Source organism: Drosophila willistoni, assembly GCF_018902025.1.
Source record: "Drosophila willistoni isolate 14030-0811.24 chromosome XL unlocalized genomic scaffold, UCI_dwil_1.1 Seg141, whole genome shotgun sequence".
Lineage (NCBI taxonomy): Eukaryota > Metazoa > Arthropoda > Insecta > Diptera > Drosophilidae > Drosophila > Drosophila willistoni.
In genome coordinates, this window is record NW_025814052.1 from 630,306 (window position 1) to 651,022 (window position 20,717).

A 20,717-nucleotide genomic window follows, 5' to 3' on the forward strand; every position below is an offset into this window, starting at 1 on the left:
AGTGTTGTTGTTGTTGTGTCTGTGTGTGTGTGTGCGTTGTAGTTGGTTTACTTTTAACCAATTTTTGACGCTTCCTTGTCAACTTCTCTTGTGTCTGTGCTTATTTTTAGGATTAGCAATTTAGCACAAGCATGATTTTGTCTCTGAAGAGCTTTAAGAAAAAACATTCGATAAAAATTGATTGATAATTATGCCTGAACGTCTTGAAAAACGGACTTATCTACATCTAAACCTATCCACTTGGCCCGGTAAAGTTTCCCAGTGTCCTATTAAGTGAACTTAAGTCAGTTTAGTTGAAATGGAAGTAGTGTAGTATTCAATAAATAATTGCATGTAATGAGAATAGCTTTATTCGTTCTTTTCTTTTAGAAAACCAAGAAAAAATTGTAGGTAGTTTTTTTTATGTTATGTGTTCAGTACCTAACTAATTTTTATTGGATTTTGTTTAAAAATATATCATTTGACAGAAAATTCAATTCATTTTCTATCGTAGTTCAAAAAAAAAATAGCTGAAAGTATTAAAACGGACTCTATCAAACGACCCAAAATGAACATTAAGATTTCAAAGTAAATTTTAAGATACTTTATATAAGTGTCCGTGAAAAATTCAAGATATTATAGAAAAAGGTCATAACTATTTAACCAGCCATAAAGTCTTTAGAAAAAAGGCAAAAAACGGAGATGACAACATTTTCGGTTCATAATCTAAATGCTATAACTAACAAATTACTAAAAAGTTCTCTTAATAGAATTACTTTGAATCCGAGAATTTCAGAACTAAGATCCAAAACAATGAACGTCATAGATTTATGCCCACTGGTGTAATTACTTAAAGCTTTTAAAACTAAGTCAACATGAATTCCATATTCCTGAAATTAATGATGTTAAAAATGAAGATTTTCCAACTTTGATCAAACTATTCTTGAATTTAGTTACAAATATTACATATTTTTTTCAATAGTTTTATTTTTTCGAGTCCTTTCTACTGTTAAGTTAACTTTTTCTTTGCTCTTATATGCAAACTCATGAAACTTTTCAACGTTTTTGTAAGCTTAAAGTTTTTTAATCCTTGAAACTGGATATAGTTAATAGAAATGATAATCGAAAACATACGTGGATAATTGCCATGCCAAGATATTAAAAATATTGTCATTGGGTGGGGGATTTTCTTTTACATCCTTGCTTTCCACCATTCTGACCACGTAACCTACTTTTCATTTTCATTTGTTTTTTTTTTTCTTTCGTTTTCCTTGATGGTTTTTTGTTTTTTGACTGATGGCCATCTAATGTTTATAAATTAGTATGCCCGTTGTCTGTGTGTGTCTCTCTGTTTTATTAGCTAATTTCATTTAAGTTTTAAATTAAGTTGCAACAAAGTGGCAAGTAACCATAACTCAAAGCAAAAGAAAAAACAAAAACGAAAACGAAAAAAAGAGTAAGCGGAAAAAAAATGGTTGGAAAAAAATTTAACGCAAATGTTTATTAAGTGCAGTGCTGTAATAAAGACGCCAACATGCATGAGGGAAGAGGCGTTGGAGGGATGCTGCAAGGTGATGGAGAGCGGTAAGGGGAGGGTGGGGAGGGTGGTGGTGGCTTGATGGCCAGCGGCGTACGTGTAAACAATGTAAACAGTGAGAAAGATAGAAATGGTTGTGGAGGTAAAACTGAAGAAGGAGTGGGGAACACATAGGTACACACACGGTTGTTGCATTTATGTACATCCTCTGTCTCTTGCTCTCTCTCTCTCTCTCTCTCTCTCTCTCTCTCTCGCACACACACTCACTTTCTCACTGGTTGGTGTTTCTGGCTGAGACCAAAAACCGTGGCAGACTCATAAAAACTTCAACAAGCTCAATGGCACCCATGGGCACATGATTACAACTTGTGGCAGCGCCATAGAGGACCAGCCAGACTGAAGAACCAAAGGCAGAGGCATGCCATGGACTAGGACCGGCAGCAGAGCCAGCGCCATAGCCATAGCCGGAGCGAGAGCCAGAACATTGCCAGACAGCGAGACGGCAATGTAATTTAGTGGCTGCATGTCAACAGAGCGAGGAAAGAAGGGGCAACTGCACCTTGCTGGCAAAACATAATTTACCAAATTAAAGTAACACCGCCATAGAGAGAGAGAGAGAGAGAGAGAGAGAGAAAAAGACAGCGTAGGAAAAGCGATATGACCAAAAGAACAAGAGACCAAAAGAGTTGGTAAGAAAGAGACAGCGATTGAGACAGGAAGCTGAGGGTGACATGAACTAAAATTGCAATTAACCCATTAATTACACTATTACACTGAAAGAAATACATTGTCATCATCAATTCGTTTAAAGACTACTAATAACCTGTAGCTAATATTATGCCCAGCATAGTGAGACAACAACTCACCTGTTGTTTGGTTATATAGATGGGTTTATTTAAGACCACCCAGGTTACCGTCTCATGGCAAGCGGGCGCTGTTGTTGATCCGTCATAGGTCATATAATGATCCGTATCCGGTAATAGACCTCGTATCGATAAACGCTTAACGAATGCCTCATCGCCGCCATATCGAATACGTTCCAATTGGTCTGTCAGCATTCGCAGCTCAGGATTGGAGAGATCGCCCAACTGTTTCATAGGAAATAAAAAAAAGAGAGATTATACTTTCAAAGTTGAGTTAAAAAGGTTTTTAAACGATTTGTAAAACAAAAATTTGAAATAAACTGTATAATTATTGAAATATTCTTAATTTAAATCATTTGATTAGATTTAGGATATATTTGAGAATTATAAATGAATTTGAAAAGAAAATACTTAAAGCAAGTTTCAGTTAGGAAAATAATATTCTGTCTTTTTGTTTTATTGTTTTCATATTCATTTTTTGTTTGTGCTATTTTTGAATGTTGGCAATTCTGTTGGTTACCTGGAGCAATATGGATACGCCTACAATGCCCTGGGCACGATTCAGGGCATCGGAGAAATTTGCATATAACTGTGAATTGTAGCCAAATATTTGTATCTGCAAAAAAGAACGAGAAGAGAAGCGAAGAGAAAGTTTCATAGTGAATAAAAAGTAGAAGAAGTTAACGTTAAGGATGAAGAGGAAGAAGTATAAAAAACTATCTCTTCTTCTTTTTTTTTGAAAAGTTTTTTGTTTTATTCTCTCTCATTTTTGTGTTTTTTTTTATTTTTACTACCTCCCGCACATATTCCTAGAGCTACAGTTGTTTGCCTTTGTGGCCAAACTTTATTGTTGCTCAATTTAAGCCCAAATGCACACAAAAGCCGGCGACACAACCGACTAACACACACACACACACACAGGAAAATAGGAGGCGTGTCTGAACAAGAAAACGAAGAGTAAGAGATGAAGGAAAGGAAGACAGGAGCCGTAAGAGTTGGTCAGTTGTGAGATGGACCATGGGCAAAAGCTTTCGCCTTGTTTCGCATAAATTGCCACAAAATAATCCCAACTATCAACAAAATGCAGACAAATACAAATACATGAAAGCAAACACACACCCATACACATAGACAGAGACAGAGACATGGTGAGGCGAGATCAAGTAACGTAACAACAAATATTTTGCTTTTAGGCAAACATGGAAGAAAATAGGAAAGCACTGCGAGGCAGGCTGGCAAATGATGGGGCGGTAAGAGGGGTGTATATGGTGTAGAATGGGAATGTGGCAGAAACCATATATGTATGTATGTATACACACACGCACACACTTACACTTACAGAGATGACCAAGTATAAATATGCATTTGCACTTTTGTTTCATGTCGGCAGGCAAAACGCCTTCAGACGACGAAGAAGAGCGCAATACCACAAAATGAATAGCAAGCAATTGGCAAACGAGGTGAGTTCGTAAAGAAACAAAGAGTTGGACCTGGTGGACTACTTGGATTAGATTTGGTTGATATTAAAGTGGACCAGGGATGTTTGCACTTGATATATCCAAAAGTATTTCTCGATTCTGGATGTCTTAAGAGAAGAAATGACTAAACATTAAATATAACTAAGCTAAATTGAAGTAGGTACATTTTCAAATCTTTATCGATTATTAGGCGCCCTAGATTAGAAAGTTATTTTTAATCAATGCTACTTAATATCGATTAAATTTATATGTATTTGTTGTTACCCTCGCAAAAAGCGTTTGCATATGTATGTGTTTGGATTTTGTTGGATTTTGGTATACGATGTGTGTGTGTGTGTGTGTGTCTGTGTCTGTGTGTGTGGTATATGAAGTGTGGAGTGCATTCTTTAGAGAAGAAAAGTAGAAAACGAAATGGCAATAGAGAGAATTCTGCAGACAATAGTGCAAATAATAAAAATAATAGTAATAATAATAAAAGCAGAAGAAGCAGTGAAAAGCCGATGCCGACCACATTTGCTGGTGAATCTTATAGTAATAGTTGTAGTAGTTATAGCATGGGCGGTGGGTGTGGCACGCTTACACATGAGTCACAGCAGTTAATCGTTGTTCAGTTCCAGTTTCCAACATTTTTCTCTTGTTTTTTGTTTTAATTGCAACGAGAAAACCCCAAAAAAAAAAAGGGGAAAAACCCAACAGAAAACAAAAACCCAAAAAAAACCTAGAATAAAGAGACATGAACAAGATAACAGCTGAGCAAGATAGAGACAACACGAAATGTGTGCGAGAGAAATGGATAGAGACGGGTAGAGTGCATTTAAATATTAAAAAACTCCATACTGCAATTTTAATGCATACTCAGTAAACCAAATAAAATTTAAATTAAATTAAAATGCTTGAAACTTTAAAAAGAAATGGCAAAAGCGAATACAAATGAATACGAGATAACCACGTGTGGATAGAACAAAAGAGAAAGAGAGAGAGAGAGAGAGAGAGTGAGAAAGAGGGAGAGAGGAAGAGAGAGAAAGCAAAGAATGCGGTTTCTAGAGATGTAGAAAATTTAAATTATACAATTAATTTTTAAGCCAGCAAGTGTTGAATTCCTTTATAAATTGTTGTCAATGTCATGAAAATTTGTAGAAATATTTTATCGACCCAAATGTTCATTAAATTTATTTAAAATAGATTTTATTATAACTTTTGAAATTCTTTCAATTTTCCTATTCCAATTCCAAGTCTTTCAAAAAGAATGCTTCTAGTCTAGTTCTTTGAGTAAAGAATTGAATGACATTTAGAAAGACAATTTCGATATGAAATCGTAATTGACTTGAAATTTCTTAATGAACTCTAATCAGTCAAAGGGCTGCATAATTAACGAATTAAAGAATAAACTGTAATTATGGAAAAATTATGCAAAATATTGCATTTAATTCATAAATGGTTTGGAATTTTGTTGTAATGCTACTTAAAACCAGCTTAAAGTACTTTAATATAAATAAACAAATAATTCCCAGAGAGCGGCGGGACAAAACAATTTTATGGAGAAGAGATAGTTAGAGTGATTAAAACATAACGGTAAGCCATCCACTTGGCATACACCATTTACCTTTGATTGTTTAGCCTGTATTGTGTGTGTGTGTGTGTGTATGTGTTTGTGTGCGTAAAAAATTATACAATATTTAACCACAAACTAAAATGTTATATTTCCGTTTCATTAAACAGCAAAAGCGTGTGGCAGCAAATAAACATGGCCAACAACAAGAGTTAGTACCAGCAAATAGTCGGACAGCCCAACAAGCAAAGGGTGGGTATGGATGGAGGAGGGCTGAGGGCTGCGGTGCGGTGGAGTTGGGTGGGGCCAAGTACTTAGATTGGCGTCGTAGTAGGCGGGAGGCAAGGGGCGCCAGTGGTTTGTCTGTCCGACTGTTTATTTGGTTTGGGAAGGAGACCGCATACACAAAGCGAGGACCTGGCATATTTCTTGCCACACACACACACACACACACACACATGGATAGAGGCACAGGCACTGGCAACTTAATCAGATCAATTACACATGTTTTCACTGCATGGATTCCAAACCCATATACCCCAACCCCAAGCCAAAGTCCAGACCCAGACCGAGAGCCAGGCGTAGACTAGTGGAAAAGGCAAAAGCTACCAATGCGGTGCCAGCTGCAAACTTTGCCTTGGCTTGACTTGGCCGGGCTTAGGCTATTGTTCGCTCTTTCCCTCGTATGTCTGCGCCCTTCAACCCACGGGCACACACAAAATCTGTGACCATGGGCAGCAAAAGATACATTTCAATCAAATTTTTCTCTTATTGTTAAATGAAATAATGAAATTCCAATTCTATGACTGAATATTGAATGTTCGAATGAATTATCTATATTTTATGTATAAAATCGATCGATTTTAAAAAAGTTAAATCTCTTTGCCTTTAATAATCTCTTGAATCGAATTATTACTTAATTACACCAAACTGTAATTGAAACTGTAACTTCTTTGATATCGACTTCTTTCTTATCGAAAAGAGGAAGAATTATGAATATTTTTGGTACTGTTGTATACCACTGTGCGATGTCCTGGGTCTGCGCGTGTGTTTTTCAGCTGGTTGACTTGGCTTTCGTGTTGCACTGTCCGGCACGTTAACGTTGGCTTGGCATGACCAATCGTCCAGCCGGGGCTAAATACTACAGCTCCTCACTAGGGCCGAGAACAAGGCCTCATGTCAACACTTTGCCGCCTAGACCTATATTCCCCTTACTGACTAACACACAACCCTTGGCCCATACAAAACGGCCCACAGTCCGTTGCCATTTTAACATTCTCTCAAGCTCCAGTTGCCGCTTACTCTGTCAGTTTTCTGGACAAATGAAGCAAATTAGCTTAACAGCGCACTGGGGGAACATTGTGAAACTTGCACACACACACAAGCACACACACACATTCACACACACACACACTTATGGTAACATTGTCTCTAGTCCTTCTTAGGTTGCTCTCCCTGTCTCTTTATGCACTTGTAGTACTTTGCTTCCTAATTATGCACTGCACCAATAGTAAAAGCAAACCTAAGTACTCAAATGAATACACGAACACATTGGCGATAAGAGATGGAAGCCAAAAGATCTGGCCAAAGGCCAAATACAAAATAATACAAAGTTCGTTTTTAAGTCTTTGATTTTCAATAATATTTGTAATAATAACAGAATTAGTTGTTTTTTATTTAACAGGAGCAAAAGTTCAGGATATGTCAGCTGGATCTACATGATTTGCTAGGACATTTATACTAGACAAATGCTTAAGTAAATATGTATGATTCGTTCTCCCCTAGATGAGTTAGATGCAAGGGGTGCTCGTGGTGCTTTAGACCCTTCGTATTCCTTTGTCACTGTCCCTAACGCAACAAACTTTATCACACCATAAATGGTCAATTTTCATTTTGTTTTATTACACATATTTAGACAATCAAAGAATTCTGAAGACTAAAATGATCTTCTAAAATCTTCTTTTTGCCTTGGTAATATTTTGAATAGACAATTATTTAGATAAAGGAGATATTTTATGGTTACAAAAAAAAAACCTATTTCCACTGTCTATTGCATAGTTTAGGAAGAACGTCTCTAACACTATTTTAATTCACTCAAGTGTACAATTTCAAAATATTATATGAAAAACTCTTACAAATCTAACTGAAATGCTGCACTTTAAATGAATTTTTCCGCAGATTGAGAGACAGCAAAAGCTAAGTAGCACACAAAACGAGGCTAAAATAGAAAAGTAGTCGAAATATTTAACTGAATCTCATTAACAGCAAATATTTTCACTCTCTGTAGTTGTGTCTGGGTCTGTATTTCGCTACAGATACATTTGTATATTTAAGTACTTCATGGTTAACGCGTAAATTAATGGTTAAGCCGTTGTCGGTTGGTTGCCGGTCGCCAGTTTTGGGTTTTGGGTTGCTATGGCTTGGGGATGAATGGCAACCACAAATGGGGACTTGGTATCAGTGCAAAAGGGGAAGCGCAAGGTAAAGGACTTTGCAGTCCATTAAGTACTCGCACGTATTGAAACTAGAGATGAGACAGCAAACGCAAAGAACATCAACCACTCTTACGTTATCAGACACGCGTTTGGCAAAAAGAAGAATCCAATTATAATTAATATCATAAAACCTTTTTTCTCCATCAAAAAATTGATTATTTAGGCTTAATAGATAATTGGTTGATGGGTATAAGACGAACTGAAAGAATGTTAACGAGACGTGTCTAAATAATATAGTCTAACAACGACAATGAAACACATTTATTTTTAAATTTGCATCTCAGAGGGAAAAGTAAATGTTTAATTACGCTCTGCTTTGTTTCAGAGCAGAAAACTATCGTGTTTTACTAGATATTTAATGTAATGACTGTGCATCTCTAGAGAAATAGGTTCATCCGTTGGCATATTCAATTCCATCGCACAACGCACAAATGATTAAATTTTAGCCACAAGACAAGTGCTAAATTACCACGAACGAAAAAAAAAAGTAAAGCCGAAACAAATCAAAATCGAACGTCTGGATGGATTTTCTCTTAAGACGTTTCCTAACCCTGTAGCCCCGCCCCTTCCCCATCAACCAACTTCCTAGTTCTACCAGCACTCATCAGGTGTGGCATCCAATGACAACGACAAGTGAAATCCGAGACTTTGGGCGGCTGTCTGTCGGTGTGTCGGTGCCTTGGCTGACTGGCTGCAATCTTGTATGGATTTTGCAAGGATTAATTAAAATTGCCAATTACGAATTCATTAAGGCGGATCAAATTTTTGGCTATAGAAGGGCAAAGAGACAGAGACTAGAACAGACACAAGCACAGTTAGAGAGAGAGAGAGAGTGGAGGAAACAAATATTAATATACAAAAAAAAACAAAAAACCAATTGTATTGCAGTTAAATTTTTGTAAATCGTTTGTTTTTTTCTACCCCTGCCCCCTTTCATGGCATGGTAAAAGTAATTTAAGCAAAATGCATGGCATACTTTGTGGCGCATCATCATCTTGCAGGCAGCGCCAGCCGAGTTTCTAATTAATTTGCGTTGACATTGGTGGCAGCAGTCGACTCAGTCATGACTTGTGACTCAAAAAGTCCGACAGACCAAACTGCAACTGCAACGGCAATGGCAACTGCTGACAAGCAACAGATTTATAACGTTATTTGCTTGTTTGTTGTCGCCACTTTTCTCGTTGTTGCAAGTTGGCGTCGGCTTGGCTTACATTTGATTGCCTCCTTTTTCTTTTTTTTTTTTTTTTGGTGACAGTCGACAAGAAAAGAAAATATGAAGAAAAAAAACAATAGCTCCGTATGGTGCCAACAAGTCAGCGAATGGCAAATGGAAATGAATATACCAAGCACAAAACGGAAAGAAATCTCATGGAAAATATATGTATAGTAGGTCACTAGAAGGCAATTGCTTTTCATCTATTAAAAACGTCTACAAAACAAACTAACAGTAAATTCGAAATGCTGCCAATATGAATCGGTTGATTATAAAGCACCTACAAAAAATAACTCTAGTCAAATTGGCCGAGAAAAATCCTTGCCTTACCCTTTTAGTAGTGAATCGCTGTCACATAAACTTGTCCATGTCCAATACAAATGGTACCTGCATTTGAGAGGGCATTTCGTTGAGGGATTTCTGGCCCTTATCAAAGGTCATGACAGGGAGAAGAATTATTGATTTTCAGGTCTTTGAGTGCAACTTGCAACTGAAGCCACAAAGCAGTTGACATTATATGAAAATATGAGTTAATTAAAAATGGACATGTACTAATTACACACAAATGAAGAAACTAGCCACAAAACTGTTGACATCAAGGGTGTGGCAAGAGCAGGATCAGGATCAGGCTTAGGGGTTAGGGAGGTGAAGGGTTTGTGCTCTGCTACAAAATGGAAACCATTTATTGTGCATTTTGCTAAGCGTAAGAGAAAAAAAGAGCGGAAACAAAACGATTTACTTGTTTATTTACCCTTCCTGCTAAAGGAATATTTACATTTCGTTTGCCCTTGTTTTTTAATAAACTCCTGGCAAATCAACTCAAGCGAGCGACTCATGTGCGAGTCGAGTTCTCTGAACTTGACATCAAAATGAACAAAGCAAAAAATAGTATGAAAACACACAAAAAACAAAAAGAAAAAAAAAACGCTGACTAAATCATATTTGCCAAACAACAAACAAGGACTTGCTTTCCAAAAACAAAGAGGAACCATGCATGTGTACATTGTGTGTCGGGCTAAATAAAGCGAACAGCAAGGAAATCATGGAGAAAATGGTCGATGAAGATACTCTTCATAAGTGCGAGAGAGAGAGAGAGAGAGAGAGAGAGAGTGTGACAGAGAGACGAAAAACACACAAGGTGTCGCCCTGGCCAAATGCCGCTTGATGTCAAAATAATAAGTACAACAAATTGTACACTGCAAACAAAAAATGAGCAAAACAAGAGAAATTTAATCCAAACATTTTCATATATCAAACCATCATAATTGTTAATTTTTCGAAAACATCTTTAAATAGAAACCTAAGCCAAGAAAAATCTAAGGGGGATATATTTGGACTTGCTGTATTTGCAGCCGATTATCAATTCAATTTTATCAACATTATCAATTATAGAGCCGATTATTATATTGACTGTAACTTGTGTTATATTTATCCAATCACATTCAAATTTTGGGATCTGGGGTTTTATATCCAATATTATCACATATGTAAATTTCATAGCATACTCAAATTTTTATGAAAATGTTTCTTCTAGTTCTTCTAGAGCTATATGATATAGTGGTCCGATCCTGATGGGTCTCATACTTTAAAAAACCCCGAAAAATATTTTTTAGCCCGATAGCTCTTAAGACGGCTGATTAAAACGCATTCGCACAGACGGACGGACAGACGGACATGGCTATATCAACTCAGCTTCTCATGCTGATCAAGAATATATATACTTTATGGGGTCGGAAACGTCTCCTTCTGTGCGTTACAAACATCTGACCAATTTTATAATACCCTCTGCAAGGGTATAATAACGTAGCTGGAAAATATTTCAAAATTTTTTTTTCAATTAAGGTGACAGTTTCAGTCGTCGTCATTTTAAACAATAAATATACTAATATTAATATGAAAATAGTGTAAATAAAATAAATATTCCAAGACCATGAATAAATTTTTTAATTGCTAAACTCAGTCCAGCTTATTACAAATTCCAAATAAATTTTGAAACCTCCTTTTTGCGACAGTTTGCTGTAAAAGATCGTGATCATATAAAACAGATTATATCCTAGAATTTGAATTTAAAATGATGAAAAGTAATATTTTACAAATATGTCATCAGCTAGTCGCTACCTTTATTAGTCGATTGGGATAGCAACAATCATATTATTATTTAATCAATAATTAAACAATTTGAACTAATGATGAAAACATTTTCTTTACTCCTTGATTTTAGAAAATAAATCTTAAAGATTTTGCAAAATATATTTCAATGAATTTGTAAAAATTTTTGAGAAATAGTTTCCTATTCCAAATCTAAAAAAATGTTTGTGATGAAATTGAGTTAAATCTTATAATTGACTTAAATTATTATTGAATGCTGACTTGTTCACGTAGAGTATTTATTCGAATTATTATCAAATTCTATATGCTGACATAAAAACTGACTGAAACTCAATCCCATAGTTTTACCCTCTTCTTCTTTCTTTGAAAAAAAAAAATAGACAAAACACCTACAAAAAAAGAAAACTTCAACTTGGTGAAAGCTGATGACGACATTTCAGGGCCAACTTCTGAGTCGTTGACTTCTTTCCTTTTGTGTTTTTTCTCGCTCTCTCTCTCTCTCTACTTGTGCTCCTTGGGGTCGTGGGCGTCCTGCTGGCGTTGCTTTAAACAGCAAAAAGGCACCCGAACGGAGGGGGGAAAATATGGCAAGAAACAAGAAGTTTACTATGAACGGTGGAATGAGGTTTTTTGCGACTTTGCGACAAATCGACATTTGCTACGTTAAATGCTGATCAAATACACTTCCGCTCGTTTATCTGTATAAATATTTGAGCAGGCAGAGCTAACAAGTTTACAACAATGCGATGGATAAATGACGAGAACATCGTGGGCAGAGGGCAATGAGATGAGAATGAATTGAGAGAGACAGAGAGAGCGAGAGAGAGAGAGAGAGAGAGAGAATGGAAAAGAATAAAGTCTTGTTGAAAATGCCATGAAGGGAGAAGGACAACGGGCGACAAACTTGACACTCTTACTCTTCGTTCACACAATTGAATTGTTAAAGAGGGCCACACAAATCTGTTGACAGACAACAGCCAAAATGGAGCCAGACATACACACACACACACACACACACACACACACATAAGACGGGAAAAAAAAACACACGCACTGAATAAATAGAATATTGTGTGCCCAAATGGCATTCACAAGTGTCAAAATGTCTAATGCTAAATTTAGGCACCCACTCGGACAGTAAACTAATTGAAATTGACATTGGGTAGATAGTAGGTATATGTATGATGTGGGCGTTGGGGGGTGGGGAAACAGGTGTGACAGTGTGATGTAAACTCACCTCAGCTGGGAATGCATAACCCTCCACACTGTGCTCCGAGCCAAACTGATCGTTCAGTCCATAATGCATATGTATCTCATGGAAACGATAGCGATACGATAATGGTCCGCCAGATATATTAACTGGCGTTTGATTGCCATCGTAATTGGCAACTGTATCATTGCCAGCGGTGAAGATGACGCTGTGACCCGTATTGCTTATTAGGCCACTTATCTGAAATATTGACGATCAAAATCAAAGAATATTTGTTATTTTTCTCTCATTTCTTAATTAAACCTTTTTAAAGATTTTTCTCAAGTAACTCAAAATTGAAACATTCTCCATAAATAGCTAGCAAAATTGGACATTCAATTAATTGCATTATTTTTTCTCATATAATTGAATGTCAGATCTATATCAAATTACTTTAAATACTTACCCTATGTTTATCAATGTGCATGGGTCGTAGATTTGGGTCGAAAAGTAAACGCTGTGGTTCCAAATTCACTGGCGATTGGCGACGTCCCTTATTGCATAATGACCATTCTGGATTGATTAGACCCCAAAATGCAGGACCTAGAAAAGGAGGCGCGGGGTGAGTACAAAAAGCACAACAATTAGGCAGAAGAAAATGCAAAAACTCTGTGTACAAGTTCATTAGCTCTCGTATACGTTGCAAACAATTCACAATTTAGTTGCACTTTTCCCCATCTGGCAAATGTTATTGCTTGTTTTTTTTTTTTTTTTTTTTTTTAGTTTTAGTTTTTATTTTTCCTTCAAGTATCTCCACGCTTCTACGGTCCAATGGCCAGCCAAGATTTATGAACAATTTTTCGCCACAAACTATGCAAAAAGTTATTTTTTGCAGTTGTTGCAGTTATTGTTCCATTTGAAACGAGGTGCAAAAACTTTTCACAAACTGGTATAACTGGCCAGAAGGCTTACACCAAGCCATCCAATGAGAAAATAGAACCATTAAAGTTTAGAGATGAGCATAAAGTATTTTAGAATATTTTTGAATCTTTTGAATCATTCATACGGGAAAGGATACAAAAGTGTGCATTTCAAAATGTAAGCTTAAAGCTGGGAAAAAACTACTAACAAATCTTTTCCTTACTATAGTTAGTCGCTTCCGCTTGGGTTATTAACTGAATCATCTCTCTATTGGTTACGATAAATATCTAATTTCCGGATTTTGGCCAATCAAATCTTTTGTGACACTTTCTCATCTCTAGTTAAGTGGAAGACCAGAAAATTTGAAAAGCTCCATAGGTGTTGACCTATGTTGGCTGTGTTTGCCTGGTTATTTCTGGGGTTTTTGGTTTTTCCTTCTGTCCATGGCCACAAAGCCAAAGCCAAAATCCAAAGGCTCTGACGGTTTTAATTTTGTGCGGTTTCGCAAATAGAAAAGAAGCGATGTGGATGTCGGACAGTGATGATGGGGGCTGCTGATGTTGGATAGTTGATGGTTGAATTGGGTTGGGTTGGGATGGGTGAATTTTGCATTTTGGGCTACATTTTGCTTCCTTGGCACACTCTAGTTCTGACTGCCTGTGGCTTCCCCTTGCCTTGTTTCATTGGCAAACTAAAACTTTATTTAATTTATGGCAATTTGAAATTAAGTCAAAATCTCAACTCTTGCAAAAAATATAATTTGATAATAATTTTCTATAGACTCACATCAGTTGAATAATAAGATTTCTATTATTAGAATAGAATTATAACCTTCTACTGCTTTTATCTTTTCAAACGCTTGTTACCCTAGAAATGAGAGCATTCTTTAAAATGGCTAAATGAATGCAAAGTCTGCAAAAATGTTGAGAGTCTCTAGAGAAATAGCGAACTGATAGTGATTGATCTCCATTATTCAAAGATAATAAGATAGACAAACTTGTTCTGCATACTAAAAACTTTTAGATCATCTTAATATACACAGTCTCCTTAACCCAAAGATGCAGGATATGGCGGCAAAGTAGAGTAAAATAGAAATGAAAGAAAATACTTTCATCTCTGTGGCATGAGAATCGCATTTAGCTCACCATAAAAACGCGTTTGCTGCTCAACACGTTTTAGTTAGCCCATGAAGTGGAGTACTGTGGGACAGCCTGGAATACATACATACATATTGGGGGTGGGGGGTGGAGTTGAGGTTGCTAAAGCCGTAATCAAAAGCTTCAATCATAGATATGCCACGTACACGCGTTTAAACGATTGTTGACCCCAGCAAAAGAGATGGGTATAGCCATCTCTTTTGGCCGCTCCTCGATTTCGTGTACATTCATCTCTTCTCCTCTGCGGTATCATGCAGCTCCAAGGAAATGTCTATCGAGTCAATGAGGCAATTGCCAAACGATTTTAGCAGCCATTAACAACATTAGTGGCTGGCTGACTAGGTGGCTGGGTGCGCCTTAAGGTATGCAACACGATTCGCTTGGTTACATTTCGCCTTTTAGCCATATTATCTTGTTGTGTCTGTGTGTGTGTGTGTGTTTGGTTGGTTACCTTTTTTTTGGCTCGTTGCGAGTGTAAATCACATTAAACAAGTGGCACGAACTGAAACTGCAACTGTGGCTCTAGAGAGAAATGTTCAGTTGTCCCCTTCCATCTTGCTTGCTGTTACTTTCTTTCTCTCTCATACACTCTCACTCTTTCTCTCTCTCTCTCTCTCTCTCTCTCTCTCTCTCTCTCTTTCGCTATCTATCTCTCAGTGTATGTTTTTATCGCATATATGCAATGCGCTTATGCAAATTTATTTATGCCAAAAGAGACACAAAGTTTGCCTGGATTTTCGGTTGCAATTTGTTGACAACACGTGTTACAAGTCACTAGAGAATGCAAAAACCAACGAGAAAAAACCACTCCAGAGTCCATGCACTACATGAATCAATTAAGCTGAGGGAAACAAATTACGTCCATATAGTTATTGATTACAAGTTATTTATTTCGATCGATTGTTATCGATAAAATTTAAGTGAGTGCAGCTGCTCAACTCTTAAATGCCATTTAATCGATAAATGACGTTCTTTTCCTTCTACTAGGATCAACTGTTAAGTTTATTATGGAAAGAGTATTGCAACTTTTGGAAATGAACTTCAAATTCTATTCTTATGCAGGTGTTTCTCATGCATTTGGCTTGCACTTTTGGTTGGCAAATCCAATTCAAAATTCAAAGCACTTGAACTTATTTATGCATTTGTCTTGGGCAAATGGCGTTGCCGTTGTCTCTAATGAGATTAAGAGAGATGGTTTCCAGAGATAAAAAGAGAAAGCAAGAGAGAGAGAGGTTGAGAGTAGAAGATGGGTTCGCTTATCTACGTCTGGTCTGCCTCTCTGTCTGGTCTCTTTTTGTTTTTTTTGTTTTTCGTTTGTCTGGACTTAATCTCCATGGACCTACGGATTCGACTTGTGACACATTTGTGAACAAAATTTCATCCGTGCATTGGTTTGTGTGAACGTGTGTGTTTGTTTGGAAAAGCATTTTAGGTTCCACATTTTTGCCTTATCACGTTTCAGCGCCAGACAATGGCAAAAGGAAAGTTTCTTATGCCACATTTCCCAGTACCCTTCTATAAGCCCCTCTCCACTAGCACTCCAAATGCCTTTTCCAAGCTCGGTTTTTTTTTTTTTTTGGTTCCCTCAAGTATTGCCATACTTTGTCTGGCTTTTTCCATTTGACAGCTGCAAATCGGCTTCGCGTCTTCCAGTTACACGCTTTCCGAGAGCTTCGCTTTAGTCCGCCGAGAAAATCGTTTTACAGGCGGGCAAGAAAGAAAGAAAGAAAGCAAGCAAAAAAATAACCCGCTTGCAGGTGCATGCATCTGGCTCCTGTTTCACGCTCTCCCGCTTATGCGCTCTGCATCTTTTTCTCACTCACTTTTTAACGCCAAAAAGTATGCTAGGTTATTTAACGCGCAACTTTGTTGCAAGTGTGGCGCGTGCTGCTGCTTGTTGAAGTTTCGCTCGACGGTTATTGTTATTGTTGTCGCCTTACGTAGAGCTTTGATTAAATTTTACTTTGTTGTTATTTTCGTTTCTTGACATTTATGAAGAAACCAAAGGTATGTACCTACACACATACATATATGTATATATATGTAGATGGTGGTAGGTAGATAAAGTTGTCTTTATACATATATATGTGTGCGTGCATTGTAGCTTATCTTTTTCTTACCCGATATTCCATCGTATGTCCACCATTCCTCCCAACTGACTGCATATAGAACTGTAACGAAAGTAACAAAAGAGATTGATATGAATAATTCAAGAACATAGGCAACATTAGCCTAAATATCCTAACCAAACATACTCATATATTTCTTGAAGTAGTCACAAAATATTGTGAATGATCAATAACTAAACTAAGAGGCATTTACGCATGAAAAATTATTAAATCACATGATTAATCGAAAGTGCGTTTACGATTTATCGAAAAGAAATGAGAATAATCGATTGGTCTAACGATGTTCTTTTTTCAATTTAGTCCTATTTAAAATATTTTAAAATTTATCATTTAAAAGCTGCAGCTATTGAAAAATGGTACTCCAATGGTAGTCCATAAAGAGAAAGTAATTTGAACACGTGAGTAGTGGTTTCTCTTTTCCGTGAAACGAGCACGTGCCTTAAAAAAAGAATGTTTCAGTTTCATATTAAAAACTAAGTTCTTAAGAACAAAACGTGGCAAAATGTTGGAAACCATGAGGCGATTATTTGAGTCATTAATCGATTGAAATATATGAAAGGCATTTTTCGATACATTTAAATAGTAAGATTGTACAAAATAATCGATTATTGCGCATCATATGATTATCGTGCCATCACTAGGCATGGTTGCCTTTTTTGGCTAATATCCACAAACTACATGCTTGCCATTGAAACAAGAGAAAGAGAAAAAAACGAAAGAACTTAGCAACTGAGTGCCGCCAACAACAGTAATAACAGCAACAACAACAACTTGAACAATTTTCAGTGCATTGTCTGCACTATGCACTTGGACACACAAAAAGCATTGCCTGCTCGAAGGCGCACACATACACACACCCAAATACCACAGTCATTCTGCTTGACTTCATTTTCCTCTTTTCCATTACCCTGTAGCCATAGTGTGTAGGGGAGGGTACATTAAGGGAGTAATTGCCAACACTCTGATCATTACCAACAGCCGTTTCCGTCCACAGATGAGACCTGAGGGATTCCAGATCAAAATGTTACTCTACGCCCTTTGCTTCTCGCCATTAATGCAACACAGTGGAACATGAGATTTCTATTTTCATTAATTTATTATTAGTTCTGATTAGAAACTTTAGAAATATGTATTAAAATTTTAATTCAAAATTATTCACTAGGTATACTAGAATCGGCTTTTTAATATCAAGTACAAAACTTTTTGCCTTGCACTCTCTCGAAATGATTTTTGCTTTTTTAATTTTGTTTTATTGTTTTTTTTCTACTTTTGTATATTCTCTCGTTTTTCTTGCTTGGTTTTTGCCCTCGGCAAACGTTTTTCACTTTTTCGACTCGCGTTGTAAATTTACTTCCGTCACTTGTTAACTTTAACATTCATCGACACTTTTTGCCTTTGGCTTTTTGGGATTCGAGCCACCAACTCCGCCTACGTTGACACCACCGGCACCACCGCTAACACCACCTCGGCCCCTGACCCGGTAGTACGCCCGCGAGGCTACTGCTAGCTTTCGAAGCTGAAACACTTTGTTATTTTGACAGCCGACAAAAAAAAAATAAAACGGAGGAAAAACTAGGTGGAAAAAAGCGAAAACTTGGCGGGGGGGGGGGAAAGCAGGCCAACGCCTTTAGGATTCAAATCAAAGTCAAGAAATGTTGAGTCATTAAAAGAGTTAGACTTGGCCACAAGAAATGCAATGGCTAATGCAATTCAGTCTTTACGGGTTCTACCATTTCTACATTTCCCATTATTGTACGTACTTTGATCTGATATTGAATTTGAATTTCTAAGAACACGTTTTTAATCTAGAACATGAAATTTCAATCTAAGCTTTTGTTTCTCATTGCATTCAAATTTTCGATAACATAACATCAAACTTTTTGAAATAAAGAAAAACCAGAGGGCCGGGGCTAACTTCGACCGCGTCAAAGTTTGTATACCCTTGCAACTTTTATGGTAACTCTTTCCTTACCTAAAGCCATCAAAGTGGAAAAACGTTTAAGCTAAAAAGGCTAATGTTTCCGAAAGAACGGCCTACATAGGAAATAACGAAGATATTGATTAAAGTCACTGTTTTCCACCGATCGTTCCTATGGGAGCTATATGATATAGTTACCCGATCCTTATCAAATTTGGCACAGTCATTTACAGATATATTAAACTAACAAATGTTTAATTTGTAAGCAATCGCGGCAAAAGTAACGAAGTTATTGACAAAAGTCACTGTTTTCGAAAGATCGTTCCTATGGTAGCTATATGATATAGTCACCCGATCTTGATCAAATTTGGCATGATCATTTATATGTGTAATAAACTCACCAATATTAAATTTCACGACAATAGCTCAAAAAATAACGAAGTTATTAAGAAAAGTCACTGTTCGTGACTTTGCCATTTGTATGGGAGCTATATGATATAGTGATCCGATCCCGCTGAATCCGAGATATACAACGCCTGCAGTATATACAAGTCTACATGCAAAATTTCAGCTCTGTAGCTTTAACGGTCTAGGAGGAGTTTGCGTTGATCCAGACGGACGGACGGACGGACGGACGGACGGACGGACGGACGGACGGACGGACGGACGGACGGACATGGCTATTTGAACTCGTCTCGTCGTGCTGATCAAGAATATATATACTTTATATGGTCAGAGATGCTTCCTTCTATGCGTTGCACACTTTTGACCAAAATTAATATACCCTTTTTGCAAGGGTATAAATATTAGTTAGCTAAAATACTTATACAATATATTATATCGATACAGTACAATATCGTTTATAAGACACAATTAAAACAATATAATATCGAAATATATGTAGGATTAATCGACAATTTGACAATTTATCAATAGACGTAAAAGAAAGTGTTGTGGAAGAAGTTTCTTAGTTCGAATTTCTTATGCATTCTTTAGTTTAAATATATACGGACTTTTACATTAGAGACAATATTATCGGTACTTAATTTGATACTAAATTCATTTTGTTGCATTTGCCCAGTGCAACATACTCATATTTATACTCTTTTTTGCCATCGATTTTGAAATATGGCTCGAGCTGAGGAAGAGGAAAAAAAATGTTACAAAGAAGAAGCAATAATATCGACAAAAATAATAATAATATCGCAAAGTCATGGGCAATGATTGAAATTAATGGATTTCTAAATGCTCAACGTCATTCTAAGTGCTCGACAAAAGCTTTCAACTAACCGCCCAAACACCCAACCACCTCACCTTAACCCCTTTCTCGCCCATCGACAAATTGTTGCTCCACTGTTGAAAATGAAAAAAAAAAAAAAGAAAAGAAGGGAGAACACAAAAACAAAATATAAAAAAGCGTTCCGCGGTTACAGATTTACATGACCTCGCCTTTTGTTGCCGTTGCTCACTTCAAGTTTAATTTCATTTTAATGGTATTGTGGAAATCCATTGAGCTGCAACGAGAAACTGGAAAAACTCGGATCCTGACCCGACCATCCTCTCCCACCTCTTATTCTCGCATCCTCCTCCCATCGTTCCATCCTTTCATCTCTCTCTCTATAGCGTAAAGCCATTAGCGTGGCCTGCATTCTGTCTGTGTAAAAATGGTGAATGAGTTGTGCAACATTTGTAAATTATTAGCACAAAGAACAAACAACAAATGCATTTTGTTTTCTGTTAAATAGTTTGTTAAGCGAAAAGTAATGAGATGGAGAGCAAACTTTTCAAATCGCTTAAAAAAAGAAAAAAAAAACAAAGGCATAAATGCAATGGAAACTGTGTATTTCGTTTACCTGTACCGAGATCGAAAATGTTCAATAAAACGACTGATTCACCTTCCAATCAACGATCAGCTAAAGGAGTTCCTTCTAATGGGTCTAAGAACAAGTTTATAATGAAACGGAAAACATACTTACACTCAGATTGTTATTCAGGTAGTTTACATTTTATTTCAATATCCCACAGAATTAGTCAAGTGGTTTTTTTCAGAGATAAAAGTTACTTACGATAGGTAAAAACTTCAATGGAACTAAAGATTTATTGCCAAGATTAATTTTCCGTATGACAGTGTTCGATAGTAGTTTATAATTGCTTAAAGAAATTACAGTTTTTGGGCAAAC

At 36.7% G+C, this 20,717-nt stretch overlaps 1 protein-coding gene across 1 annotated transcript in view; it reads right to left on the reverse strand.

Annotated features, from left to right (window-relative positions):
- LOC6649021 (carbonic anhydrase-related protein 10) overlaps positions 1-20,717 on the reverse strand; it is a 40,180-nt gene that overhangs the window by 1,120 nt on the left and 18,343 nt on the right. Inside the window, exons 2-6 of the mRNA XM_023179482.2 lie at positions 16,611-16,661; positions 12,879-13,015; positions 12,461-12,673; positions 2,900-2,995; positions 2,383-2,604 (exon numbers count right to left, since the gene is read on the reverse strand). Coding sequence (XP_023035250.1) covers positions 2,383-2,604; positions 2,900-2,995; positions 12,461-12,673; positions 12,879-13,015; positions 16,611-16,661 — 719 coding nt within the window. The remainder of the gene's footprint in view (positions 1-2,382; positions 2,605-2,899; positions 2,996-12,460; positions 12,674-12,878; positions 13,016-16,610; positions 16,662-20,717) is intronic.